Source organism: Chlamydotis macqueenii, chromosome 14 (assembly GCF_036417535.1).
Source record: "Chlamydotis macqueenii isolate bChlMac1 chromosome 14, bChlMac1.mat, whole genome shotgun sequence".
NCBI classification, from domain to species: domain Eukaryota; kingdom Metazoa; phylum Chordata; class Aves; order Otidiformes; family Otididae; genus Chlamydotis; species Chlamydotis macqueenii.
This window is the reverse complement of record NC_141569.1, coordinates 18,567,466-18,580,166: the sequence shown is the minus strand read 5'-3', so window position 1 is coordinate 18,580,166 and position 12,701 is coordinate 18,567,466. Positions and strand designations below refer to the sequence as shown.

At 39.5% G+C, this 12,701-nt stretch overlaps 1 protein-coding gene across 6 annotated transcripts in view; it reads left to right on the top strand.

The window, feature by feature from the left end:
* RAPGEF6 (Rap guanine nucleotide exchange factor 6) overlaps positions 1-12,701 on the top strand; it is a 124,428-nt gene that overhangs the window by 86,390 nt on the left and 25,337 nt on the right. For 3 of the 6 annotated variants that reach the window (XM_086758504.1, XM_086758506.1, XM_086758502.1), the window contains exons 12-21: positions 31-183; positions 707-871; positions 2,200-2,307; positions 2,651-2,854; positions 3,585-3,693; positions 5,673-5,916; positions 6,245-6,402; positions 7,469-7,483; positions 9,635-9,875; positions 10,989-11,372. In XM_086758504.1, coding sequence (XP_086614630.1) covers positions 31-183; positions 707-871; positions 2,200-2,307; positions 2,651-2,854; positions 3,585-3,693; positions 5,673-5,916; positions 6,245-6,402; positions 7,469-7,483; positions 9,635-9,875; positions 10,989-11,372 — 1,781 coding nt within the window. The remainder of the gene's footprint in view (positions 1-30; positions 184-706; positions 872-2,199; positions 2,308-2,650; positions 2,855-3,584; positions 3,694-5,672; positions 5,917-6,244; positions 6,403-7,468; positions 7,484-9,634; positions 9,876-10,988; positions 11,373-12,701) is intronic. The other 3 variants (XM_086758505.1, XM_086758508.1, XM_086758503.1) reach the window with 1 other exon arrangement.

Sequence of the window (12,701 nt, the reverse complement as noted above, 5' to 3'; positions counted from 1 at the left end):
TATTAACAATCCCGTGTTGTTTGGGGGCAGTTTGTGTGTATAGCCCAGCAAGACTACTGGAGGATTCTGAACCATGTGGAAAAAAACACGCATAAAGTGGAGGAAGAAGGAGAAATTGTTATGGTAAAGGAGCACAGAGAGCTGGATCGCAGTGGAACCAGAAAAGGACACATAGTTATCAAGGTGAACTTCTTGCTATGGTTTCTGTTAATCCATTAAACATTTAATTATTAGTAAATAAATACAATTTCTGTTTGAATCTAGAATGCATGCTCAGTTCTGTCTGTCTCATCTCAAAAAAATTGATTGGAAGGAATTTATGCTTTTTTACAGATTTACTTCCATCTCCCTTTTAATACAGTTAAATCTTCAGCACATATATTGAGTTTTGTACTGGGAGCACTCTTTGTGCATGCTTACATATTGAGCTGGTTTTTGTAATCTGGAAGAGGAACTTAAACTGCTTATTAAAAATAAAGTTATGGGAAGTTACTAATTGTCTTAGCCAGGTATTACTGATGCAAAACACTTGGACTGAGAGAAACATGAAGATTTCATTTAAACACATTAGTGCATTTTCACCTGAGTTTGCCATAACTGAAATTTGAAAAGGGAGTGTACTGTTCACGAGTGTACTGTTCAGGTACTCTCTAGAGAGACGTACTGACGAGAGATTATAAGTTATTTTTCTGTTTAATTTTTAAAGGCAACACCTGAGCGACTCATCATGCACTTAATAGAAGAACATTCTATTGTGGATCCAACCTACATCGAAGATTTCCTTTTAACCTACAGAACATTTCTAACAAGCCCCTTGGAAGTTGGAAATAAACTCCTGGAATGGTTCACAGTGGACAGCCTCAGGGATAAGGTTGGTCTGAGTTTGAGATTGGTATTTCTGGTGCAAATGTCTCCGAATTGATTAACTTTTATGTTGCTGATAAACTAGGATTATGCTCCAGCTATTTTATATGAATTATTTCAAAGCCAACTATTTTTCCCCTCGTATCAAGAAAGAGTTCTCCAGTGTGTTGTATGTGTATAGTGTACTATCATCAATGAGGTATGATACTGCTTCTATTCTGTAGAATGATAAAATACTGTTTTCTATTTAAATTAAAGATGTAAATACCAGTCTCTGAAATCCTTTTTTCACCAGAAATGCAGGGGAGTTGTGTTTGTGATCTCTTGGACATGCCATCTTTCATTTTACAACAGCGTTGTGCTTGTCTTCCCTAATTCTCTACTGTAGAGCTTTTCCGTGTGTTGCGCACGTTGTGTTTAAGCAGCTTGTTACAAACTCTGGACTTAAACCAAACTGTGCTCAGACAGGTGCAGTGGATAAAAACGCTTCCATAAATAGGACGAGGTTCAGCTCTGTGTAACTGTATGCACATAAACATGAAAAATGTTCATCGGCTGGAGCTTGTATCCACGTCCAATTTGTTGAGAATTACGGCAGTAAAATCCTTAGCCAGCGGTTTAATGTTTTCTGGCTTTGAGCTGAAGGAAACCCAACAGACTATCAAAACACTGTAATTTTTTTTTTTTTTTTGCGTAGGAAGTTGTCTGGGGTGTTTTGCTGTGGTTACTGCTTCTCTTCTTACTATTTCCATTTTGGCAACTACTGTTTTTTAAGAGCAGGAAGGTAAAAGAAAACTGTCTCAGCAAATAAGGGGAAGTTGTTTATTTTTAGAAGAGAAACTGCTATAGATTAACACATGGATGGATAAAATAGTTGTCAGACTGACTTCATCCTCAGTGGTAGTAACATGTACAAAAGCAACCTGAAGATTTAACTAAAAGTTCTTAAAAGAAAACCTTTTATTACCACAATGTTAAGGAAAGTTGTAGGAACTTTACTATAAGGAGATTATTAGGATGCTTTAAAAAGATAAGTTTTATAAACAGCGTAAGGAGGAGTTCCCCGAAGATGGATTTGTGCACAAGCAAGTACGGAGTGATGTAGCCAATTAGGTACAGAAATGTTTGTTTTTTTATTTTTCGTTTGTTTCCACAAATAAAGGAAATGAGATTATTTCAAATGTAAAGTCTTCTGCTTCAGTTTACTAACAGATGTACTAATCTGTTATATGTTATTCTGCCATGTCCTTATATTCTTTACTTACAGAGTAAAGCCTATAGGAGAAGAATAAGAGGTACTTGTTTATAAAGTTTTTTTTTTTTTATAATTTGCAGGTTACCAGGGTGGTCTTACTGTGGGTGAACAATCATTTTAATGACTTTGAAGGAGATCCTGCTATGACTCGATTTCTGGAAGAATTTGAAAAGAACTTGGAAGATACGGTAGGAGCAGAACAGAATGACTGTCAGGCTTTCTGATACTACGCGTTTTCTTTTTCCAGTGCCTTAACAGTGACGAGCGCATTGTAGTCTCTAATAGTTAATAGATAGTGTTTAACATGGACATATTTGTTCTTAAATACATATTTAGATATAAATCCCATATAAAATAGTATATATGTGTCTGTGGTCTTGCATTACTGCAAAAGAGGACAAGGTTTATTTTGTAAGATTTGGATACATGGCATCGTAAGTCCTTTTTCTGGCACTTGCTTTTTTTCACAACTGTTTTTCTGTTTCTAGTAAAAGAAGCATTACACTCCATTTTGTGTCTTCTGCGTTGCAGAAAATGAAAGGACATCTCAGATTGCTGAATATTGCCTGTGCTGCCAAAGCAAAATGGAGACAGATTACCCTGCAAAAACCTTCTAGAGATTCGCCGCTGTTTTTCAGCCTCCTTGGAGGAAGCGACAAGGGTTTTGGTATTTTTGTAGAGACTGTGGAAATGGGCAGTAAAGCAGCAGAAGCTGGACTCAAGCGTGGTGATCAGGTAGAAAGAATAAAGTTAACTTAAAATATCCATCTCTTACTAAAAAAAAATCCAGGTTCAGCCAACTGTAGTGTTGCCAACACAAAGAACGTATTGTTTGCTAAAAGCTAAAAGCAAACAATTGGCTGATTTTCTATTGTGAATGCCACAGGTCAGCTTCAGCTTACATGTGTTAAATGGGTTTCCATTAAAGATTTTTTCAAAATATTTACATATTTCAAAAACAGAATGGGAAAAGAAATGAAATTGTGGTTATTTTAGGAAACTTTCTGATTGGAGATATGGTTAAGTTGAAGCCATCAGATTGTTTTGTTGGATTGATTGCTGCCAAGTGTAAATCATCCCAGTTCTCTGAGGCTGGTGGGGCAATGCCAGTTTGCACCAGATGAAGATCTGGCCTTTGGTCATAACATCAGTTCTGAGGTTCATCATCCACCATTTTTGATTCAGGTGCAATTCCTAATTGCTAGAATTTTATGTTATCACAGAAGATGAATTTGGTTAAAGTGTTTGGCAGGTAGAAGTGGGAGGTCCTGGCTTGTTTAGAAGAGGCAACTTCACTGACATGATCAGAATAGTTACTTTGCAAGGAATGTTTTCGTGCTACAACTCCTATGAAGGTGATAACCTCTGGGAAGTTCTCACTGTGCCTGCGTTATCACCTTTGTATTTGCAACTCTGTCGTAAACAGTCGTTCTCCTAATAGTTCCATTTATATTTCTTCTTAAAGATAATGGAGGTAAATGGACAGAATTTTGAGAACATTACCTTTGTAAAAGCTCTGGAAATCTTAAGGAACAACACTCATCTCTCCATTACTGTAAAAACAAACATTTTTGGTGAGTAGACTTTATGTATGATGTATGTTTGTGTATGTGGAGAAAAACTCCAGTCTTTCTGGCTTGGCTCTAGAAGTGCTATAAGATTCCACCCTTTTCCTGACTTTCTCTAGGAGTGAGAAGTTGTGCAGAAGTCCCCTCGTTGTGCCTCTGTTTGCTGGGATAAGTTCTTGTGTGCCAAGGGCTGCGCATTGAGTGGCGCAAAGCCAGCAGAGCCAGCTCTTTCCTCCCTGAGAAATCCTCAGATGGCTGTTTAAGTGGCTTTAGTGTCCCTTCACGCGATATGGCTGAAATGCAGCCAGGGGATCTCAGCCAAAATATTTCTGCCAAGAAACAGCAAAAATGTAAAACTGGGCTTTCATAAAACTTTTTATAATGGCTTGTAAGAACGATAGGATAAATTACGTTTATACCTAAAATTGAAAAGAGGATATAAAAAGCAGTATGACATATAAATGTTGGCTTTTAATTGTCAATGTGAATATAAACACATAAATACCTCTTTAAAATCTCAGTCAAACCATCTGTTCTTTGCCCATAATCCTGTTCAGGCAACAGAATAACCATAGCTACAGAAAGAGCGAGGCTGCAAGGATAGCTCCTTCCTCTGCGCTTGTATCTGAGACCTTCTGATGGTTTCCTTTTCTCATTTTCTTTCTCCAGTTAGCTGTCCTTCTTCACTATTGATTTTCTTCTCAGTTACTGTTTTTTGTTTATCACTCTGCAGATAAAAAGTTTCAAGATCCTAGCAGTTGCTTACTAGTATAATTCCAAAAAAGCATAAACCAGCTGTAGTACCCGGTGGTCCAGACTAATGTGAAATCACCCAGATTAAAGCATAACTGTAACTGAGACAGGGATAGATTACTCATTTGTATTAGAAATGTAAGCAATGTACATCTACGAGTGGATTCTGATCTCCTTTTCTAGCTGGTGTCATTTCAGGGTGATGTCCCTGGTACATTTTAATGAATTCATGTCTTCAAGCTTTCTTCAAGAGTGACGCTTATTGTCCTGTCTTTTTAATTGAATGCTGAGTGCCCGGTGCTGACAATGAGCAATTCCTATTCTTACCTTTAAATCTGTACTGTGAAGGCTTGTAGCCAATTTTATTACGTAATAGAAATACACAATTTGGCTGGCACTTTCTGTACAGCACGTCCTGGTTGCCTTGCATCTAAGGACAATCTGAGAAATCTGCTCTGTTCAGTTCTGCATTCTCCCACTGTCACCATGTTTTTGAGAGAAAATACTGAATTTCTGACTTGAGTGATTTAAAAGGATTTTTTGAGAGATCTTTAAAACAATAATTTGTATTGATAAATCAATTTGAGCAATTTGTTTTCACCTTTTCTATGTGGGAAGAAACACTAGGAACATAAACACCATCTTTTCCATGGAATAATATCTTGGGGGATGTCAGTATTGGTGATAGGCTGGCTTAGTTCGATAAATGCAGTAGGAAATTTGATGCAGCTTCTGATCAGTAGTATTACTAAAAAAACAAACAAAGGCAGTTTTGGAAAATATCAGTCTATCTTGCATTTATTCTTGAGGAAGCATCTACATTCCATTATCAAAAAGTCGATAAATACATAGAGCTGATGCTGGGAATGTGATGTTTCCTTATTCTCTACCAGTAACGATTGACTAGGTCTATTAAATTTGTTGTAATACGTGCTAATTTCCAAAGTAGCTGAGAGAACTCCGCCACGCAGAATGTTTTATCATTTTTGTTGAAAATAAAATAAAATATTATTTTTATTTAGGGGTTACTCTTTCTGCCAGGGTAATCAAAATGTAAATGGGAAAAGACCTTGGAATCAGAATTAAAATGCAATGTGTTGCCTGGTTTGTAACTCTTTGGTTCACTTTTTCTTTAGGGATATGGGAAGCAAAAGGTTTGAGGGGAAAGAAGAATTCACGGTGAAGGTTTAAGGTGCAAAGGTGAATCACAGTGATGGTATCTTCTCTTACAGTGTTTAAGGAGCTGCTCTGCAGGATAGGACAAGAGAAGAATGGAATTCCACATATTCCAAAAATTGCAGAGAAGAAAAACAACCGTTATTCAATCCCAGATATGCCTGGAGATGTGGAACAGATGTTTCCCCGTGAAAAAGGAAACAAGAAAATGAAAGCAAACACTGTATCTGGTGGGAGAAACAGGATCAGGAAAATCTTAGACAAGACTCGCTTCAGCATCTTGCCCCCAAAACTGTTCAGGTTTGTCAGACTCTTCTGGTCAAAAAGTAATTGTTCCTTCCTCAGTTGTGGTATTTTAGTTGCTTAGTATCGTCAGTCATTATGTCCTTGTTGCTTATGTTTTTAAAAAATTGCAGGAAATCTGAACGATAAGTGCAGAACAAGACCAAAATACCTCTTCTCTCCCAGTGAATGCTTTCAAATATGCTTTTCCTCTGTCCTTGGTTTGAAAGCCTGTCTACAGTGTGTAACTAAAACATCTGAGTGCCATTATTTTTCTTAGTTTGATTCATCCCAAGATGAATAGAAGGAGGTTAACGCACGTAACTGAAACAAGCTTGTGTTGCAGTGATGGTAGCGTGAGCCAGTCGCAGGACGACAGCATCGTGGGGACTCGGCAGTGCAGACACAGCCTGGCCATCATGCCTATTCCAGGGACGCTCTCATCCAGTAGCCCTGACCTGTTGCAGCCTACAACCAGCATTCTGGATTTCTCTAATCCTTCAGGTAAACAGCAGCATTAGCTTGAGTTATGGGATGATTACAAGGCAGCTGGGTCAGGAGGGAAATTAAATCTTTCGCCAACATCAAGCGTGCCGAGTGCAGTTACCTCTTTGTCTGGTGGCCCTAACACGTCCAAAGTGGAGATTAGCTGAAAATCCAAACTGCCTGAACCTCTCTTGCCTGCTTTTCGTAATGTGACACTTAGCTGGTTTTTACAAAGAAATGCATTTTGCCACCTCCAAGAGTCTTTGGTTTACTGGAGTTTACCAGAGCTCTGGTGGAAGCAGGTTGTCCTTGTCTGGACCTTTCTCTTTTGTCATCTCCTCCCAGTACCAGAACTCCTGGTGATTTGGCTTGTCCATCCACCAGCTTTGAATATTTGTGTTTCAAGCAGTATTGTGGCTACAGTAGGACTTCTGTGGTGCCAACATAGTGGTACTGATGTTTAATGTTTTGCAGACATTGCATATATTCAACTGCATGTCTGAAAATCTGCAAGATGTTTTGAGATGTGTAGTCTGTACTGTCGTTGCTGTTAGTGCAGGAATGCAGTTTATGGGGTGGCTGCAGGAGGCATTTGTTACATGCAGCTGCCTGTGAACATACCAAGGCAGAATCTTGTGTCCCTATTTGAAGTGCAAGTCCTGTGCATGATTACATGTTCTGTACGGTGCCTTGCGGCTGTGACTTACATTCATGTAAACTTGGAGATTTCCCCGTTAAAAGGGAAGTACACAAATGTCCTGTCAAGTGCATTAACATCCATAGCAAATAAGTTCCCTTTTTGCTGCAAATCCAGGTTCTTGCTGTCTGTGAGAGAGCTGCACACGCGTTCTCTAAGAATCTTAATTTAATACTATACAAGTTACTACACAATATGAAATGTTGATAATTAGTCCTTCTTACCTTTACTTTACATTTACTGTAACGAATATGCTGTCATTTTTGAATGGCAGAGAAAACCAAAGTCTTTCTGACAGCGTACTGCGTACACTTGATAAGTGCTGTAAACATCGAAGTCTTGAGTTGGTGTTGACACAGTTTTTTTTTCTCTTTTTCCTGCCCGCAGCTGTTGGGTTTTACTGTAAGTATACTGATGTACGGCATCCTGTAGACCTTAATATTGCATGGCTTGCCTGTTCCAACTTAACCCTTTCAGACGTTGCGCTGACATAGTTGTTACTGTTAGGGCCTTAATAGCCCTGTGCCCTGCAAGCTCCCCTTAAATAAACCAAACCCATGGATTCTCTCTGCGGGCACAGTGCTGTGCTGCGGCTGCGACCTGCGTTTTATTCCCGTTTCTGCCGCCGGCGCTCTGAGTAGTCTTTGGCAGGTTACTTCGCTTCCCTGTGGCCTTGCTTGAAAGGAATGAAGTTGCTGACTTCCCTTCTACAGAAACCGAAGTTTTAGGTGATAACCTAGTTTGAGGTTTAGTTTGTTCTTCTGTGGGACTCTAACTAAAATTACATGCATGCAAACTTGAAATGAGTTTTGTATTGTCAACGCAAGCTAAATAATGCATAAGAAAATAACTTCTATTAATGTTCACCTGCTTGAAAGCAAAGCCCATGAAGTGAGACGTGTGCTTGTAATACAAATTTCCCTCACCCATTGCAAGTTACACCGAGTTTTAGTTGCTTGGTGATTTCCCCTGTGCCTCCACCTGCCCCCAATTACACTTCAGTTTTTGGTTTTACACCTTGTGTGTGTTCTGATTTTTAGATATGCTGATACCAAGGTATAGGCGTTTGCCTCTTCTGTTGATTTATTATGACTTTTATGAGTGTAGACATGTCCCAAATTATTGTCTGTGTCATTTTCACCTCTTTCACTCTGAAGTAAGTACACAGGATTTATTTTTTGAGGGAGCTGTTAGGTTAAGTATTTATTTTTGGCCTGTTGTTGCTCCCATCTATGAATGCATGGAGCTTTTCAAATTCAGCTGCTCCCCAACTGTTAATGAAACTGTTCTGGTAATGTGACAGTCATAATACTGAAACTGTTAGAACTGGTTTTCAATCAGATTTTTTTAACACCCCGTTTCCTCCCATCTTCCAGTTTATTTACAGCTGATGTTGAGGCTTTCTTTTTTCCAGTGTGTGGAAACTTTTGATGCTGGTTCATAAATTTCCTGCTTACTTTTTGCCTTGACGTTCCTGCTGCTTGCCCCCATAACACCATTAAGTCCTTGGGCGGCAGGTCGCGTACCTCAGTCCGCGGATTTGGCGCCTAGGGCTGAGGTTATTACTGGCTGGTCAGACCCGGGGAGGGGAGCCAGGGCTGTTCTGGAGGCTGTGGCTGTAGTAACAGCCCTTCGCTTCCCTCCCTGGGACTCTGATGTGGGAGTTAATGGCATGTCTGCCTCAGAAGTGGTTTTCGGGTAAGCTGAGGGCTCAGCGAGAGGCTCCCACCTTCTCAAGCCTGCAGAAAACGTGTCAAGTTTTAGTCTTCAGAGTTTAGGGAGGGGGAGAACTGCTTTCCTGAGTGTTAAAGTAGTGTGCACTCTGACTCTTGAGAGTTTTGTGGTTTTTTTTTTTTTCCCAATCAGTTTTATTTTGAAAATCAAGCCTTCTGTAATAACTAATGGAGCGAATTATTTCCAGTCATCAAGCTGTAGATTAAACATGTGTTTCTTTAGATATTTATTTCCTGCTGTAGGCTGCCTCAGATAAAGCTGTTCTCCAATGCATTTATGATACATAAATGTGCTATAAATAAGTACGCTCGCCAAAGGATTAACTGCTGGCAGCAGCTTAGTTCCTTCAGGGTGAGAGAGGGGGTGTAAAAGTTTGCAGCTACTTACGGGAGCAACCAAATCTCCTTTCCTCTTCACGTCCTCCTGCCCGCAGCCCATCAACGCGCGCTCGATCGCGTGTTGATTCTGGCTCGGAAGGACAAAGGAGCCAAAGAAGGAACGATGCTGCCAAAGGTTTTGAGGCACGCCGGGAAGGACAGCGTACAGCTCAGTAATATATCTAGATGTCTTGTTCTTTGATTGTGGTCGTGGGATGATGAAGTAATTGAGTTGTGAAAATGCAGAGAGGAGAAGAGTTCTTTTTTTCCTGTCAAAGTTGAAGGAAATGCCTCAATATTTTAATGAATAGTCCAGCATGGCTCTTTTTTCCTTGCTAGATGCTTTTTGTTTTCTGGCTATCAAATGAGGCAGTCAGTGACCTTGTGTCTTTTCAGGGGACAAGTAAGTTCATACGTTAAAGGTGTTTTTCTGTTATTTTAGATATTCCGGATCAAGTAATACGAGTTTTCAAAGCGGATCAGCAGAGCTGTTACATTATCATCAGCAAAGACACTACAGCAAAAGAGGTGGTGAGTCACGCTGTCCACGAGTTCAACCTGACGGGAGCCCCGGAGACCTACTCCCTCTGCGAGGTGTCTGTCAGCCCCGAGGGAGTCATCAAGCAGCGGAGGCTCCCAGATCAGTTCTCCAAACTGGCCGACAGGATTCAACTCAACGGACGGTAAATGGGCCCTTGTTGTGATTTCAGTTTGGATTTATTTGCCTTTTAAGATTGAAACAGCTGAACGAAACATTGGGGAGGGATGTTTTAGTTACAATAGACAGGTATCTATAGAAGAACAAGCAGGTAAATGTCAGTAACTTCACCTCTCTCTCCTCTTGTTTCACCTTTCTCTTCTGCACCCCAAAAAACCCCTCCCCAAATCTACAGCAAGCTTGCTCGATGACAACTAAATTTAGCAGATCAGGATAACATATGTAGTGGCTTACGCTTAAAAAGTTATATTTGTTCTGACGCTTTCCACATCTACATCAGGATTAAAGCATACAATTAATTTCTTTCTCAGTGATGTCATGTTGCAATGAACTGATACTAACCTGAGATAAATTCTTCCATTTTTATGTAAACTATTACGAATGTTTCTGAAATGTTAAGTGCTTCAGTTTTATCTGATGACCTGATCCATACTGGAAGAAAGTTTTTAAGTAAAAAATTCTTCAGTCGTCTTTACTAGGCAACAGAGGGAATTTATAAGGAATAAACTTTTGTATATCTGAAAGGGATCTGCTTGGGAACATGGAAATTAATTTTCCAGATACACTTTCATTTCCTGAATACTGCGTGCTTCATGTAAATATTGGTATGCCACACTAAATTTATGTAAGAACCCGCACTGAATCTGTGTCAGAAATGGAGAAATACATTAACAAGAGATTTCTCAGGACTAACGTGTACTTAAAACGTTATTTCACTGCTGAATTTACAAATGGAAAATTAACTGACCTTTTTCTGAAGGTGAAAGCTACAGCATATTACAGAATACAGTACAGAAAATATTAGCAAAGAGGTAGCTTAAAACAGCTTTTGAGTTGTTTTCTTTTTCAGTAATGGTGAGATTTGATACTAGCTAACGTACAAGGTTATGCTGTCCCTTCTTGCCTCTGTCTTTGCCTCTCACGCTGGGCTGTCAGCAGTAACACGGAGATACTTTCGCATAAACAGCCCTGCAGTGTCAGTGGTGTCGACGTTGATTGGTATAGTTCAATGTCTTTGTGTTCACAAACCCTCTGAAGAGCATCTCTAATGCGTTATTGTACCTCAATTATTCTTTAGGTATTATCTAAAAAACAATATGGAGACAGAGACCTTATGCTCAGATGAGGATGCTCAAGAGCTACTGAGAGAGAGCCAGATTTCCCTCCTGCAGCTGAGCACCATTGAGGTTGCCACTCAGCTTTCCATGAGAGACTTTGAATTATTTCGCAATATCGAGCCTACAGAATACATCGATGACCTTTATAAGCTGGACTCCAAAACAGGGAACGCTCACCTGAAACAGTTTGAGGATGTCATAAATCAAGAGACCTTCTGGGTTGCCATGGAAATTTTAGCAGAGCCCAACCAACTCAAAAGAATGAAGATTATTAAGCATTTCATTAAAATTGCCCTCCACTGTCGAGAGTGCAAGAACTTCAATTCCATGTTTGCAGTTATAAGGTAAAATACTTCCCGTTTCTCAGAGCTGATTTGTGCTGTCAGGGGCAGTTCTGTTAATCTAAACGGAAAGCAAAGAAACAGGTATATCCTGAAGAGCTTACCGGTGCTGCCGGGTGGGGTTAAGGGAATTGCCAAGCTTTTCAGAAGCCAGACTGTACAGAGAGCTGTATTGTGGCTGCAGTCTTTTCCTTCCTCAGCCTCGGAAGCGCAGTCTTACTGCGGTGGTTGATGTGACTGTCTCTTCTTTAACTGGTGCCTGGCAGGGAAAGAGAAGATTTGGACAAAAGCTCTGTTTGATGGATGGACTTCAGAAAGCTGCCTGGACACTGCTGTCGTTTTCTGTGGTTTTGGCACCCAATTTCCCTCCTTTTTTCAGTCATTGTTACATTTTCGGTGTGCACTGAGTCATGATGAGATTACTTTATTTCTTCCTTTCATTGTAAGAACTTCCTCAAATCAGTCTTGTTTTAGTTTAATTTTCCTTTTCATTCTTTCCTGTCATCTGCTTGCTTCTCTTTTTTCCCCTTTATTTGCACATTTAGACTTTCTCTTCTGATTTATACTAGATGCTGCTACTTTAACAGCTTGAGTGCAGCGTTTCCCTTATTTGCAATTACGGTATACCCAGGTTTTACTTCAAGAAATAAAAAAAAAAAAGGTACTGTGATTCATCAGTCAAAGATCTGGATTCATGCTGCATCCCAGCACCAGCACTGTTTTTGAAAATACCATTTTAAAGCATTTTCTCCCATGTCTAGCCAGTTTATCAAATAGTATTGGCTTCTGTTTAGTCAGATATTAAAAAATTTCATGAATTTCCTTCAAGGATGCTGGGCAGCCACTGGGGCTGTGGCTACTCGTTACGTGGTGAATACACGTGTGGATACTGGATCTGATTTCTACATTCTGCTTCCTAATTTCTCATGGTTTATTGTAGGTGGAGAAATGACTCTTCCTACTTCTCAGTTAAGTCTAATCAGGCCATGACTGAAGTGGTCTCTGGTTAAAAAAAAAAAAAAACAACCAAATAAATTAGCTTTAGTTTTACCTTTATTTCCAGAGGAATGCTTTTGTTAGCATTGCCTTGCATTGTGTATCAATATGATGCACTATGTTTCCTGAAATAGAAGCTATCATCCTAATGTAGCATGTAAAAGAGGAGCTATGTGGTGGCCCCTGTTTGATTTTTCACGTGAGAGAAGGCTTTTTTTTTTTGTGGTTTGACAATAATGTGGAGAGAAATCTGTATTAAAAAAAACAAAATAAAAAAAAAAAAACAAACAAATACAAGGGAAGTTTTTGAAACTTTCAAAATGAGAGGGAAAAAAA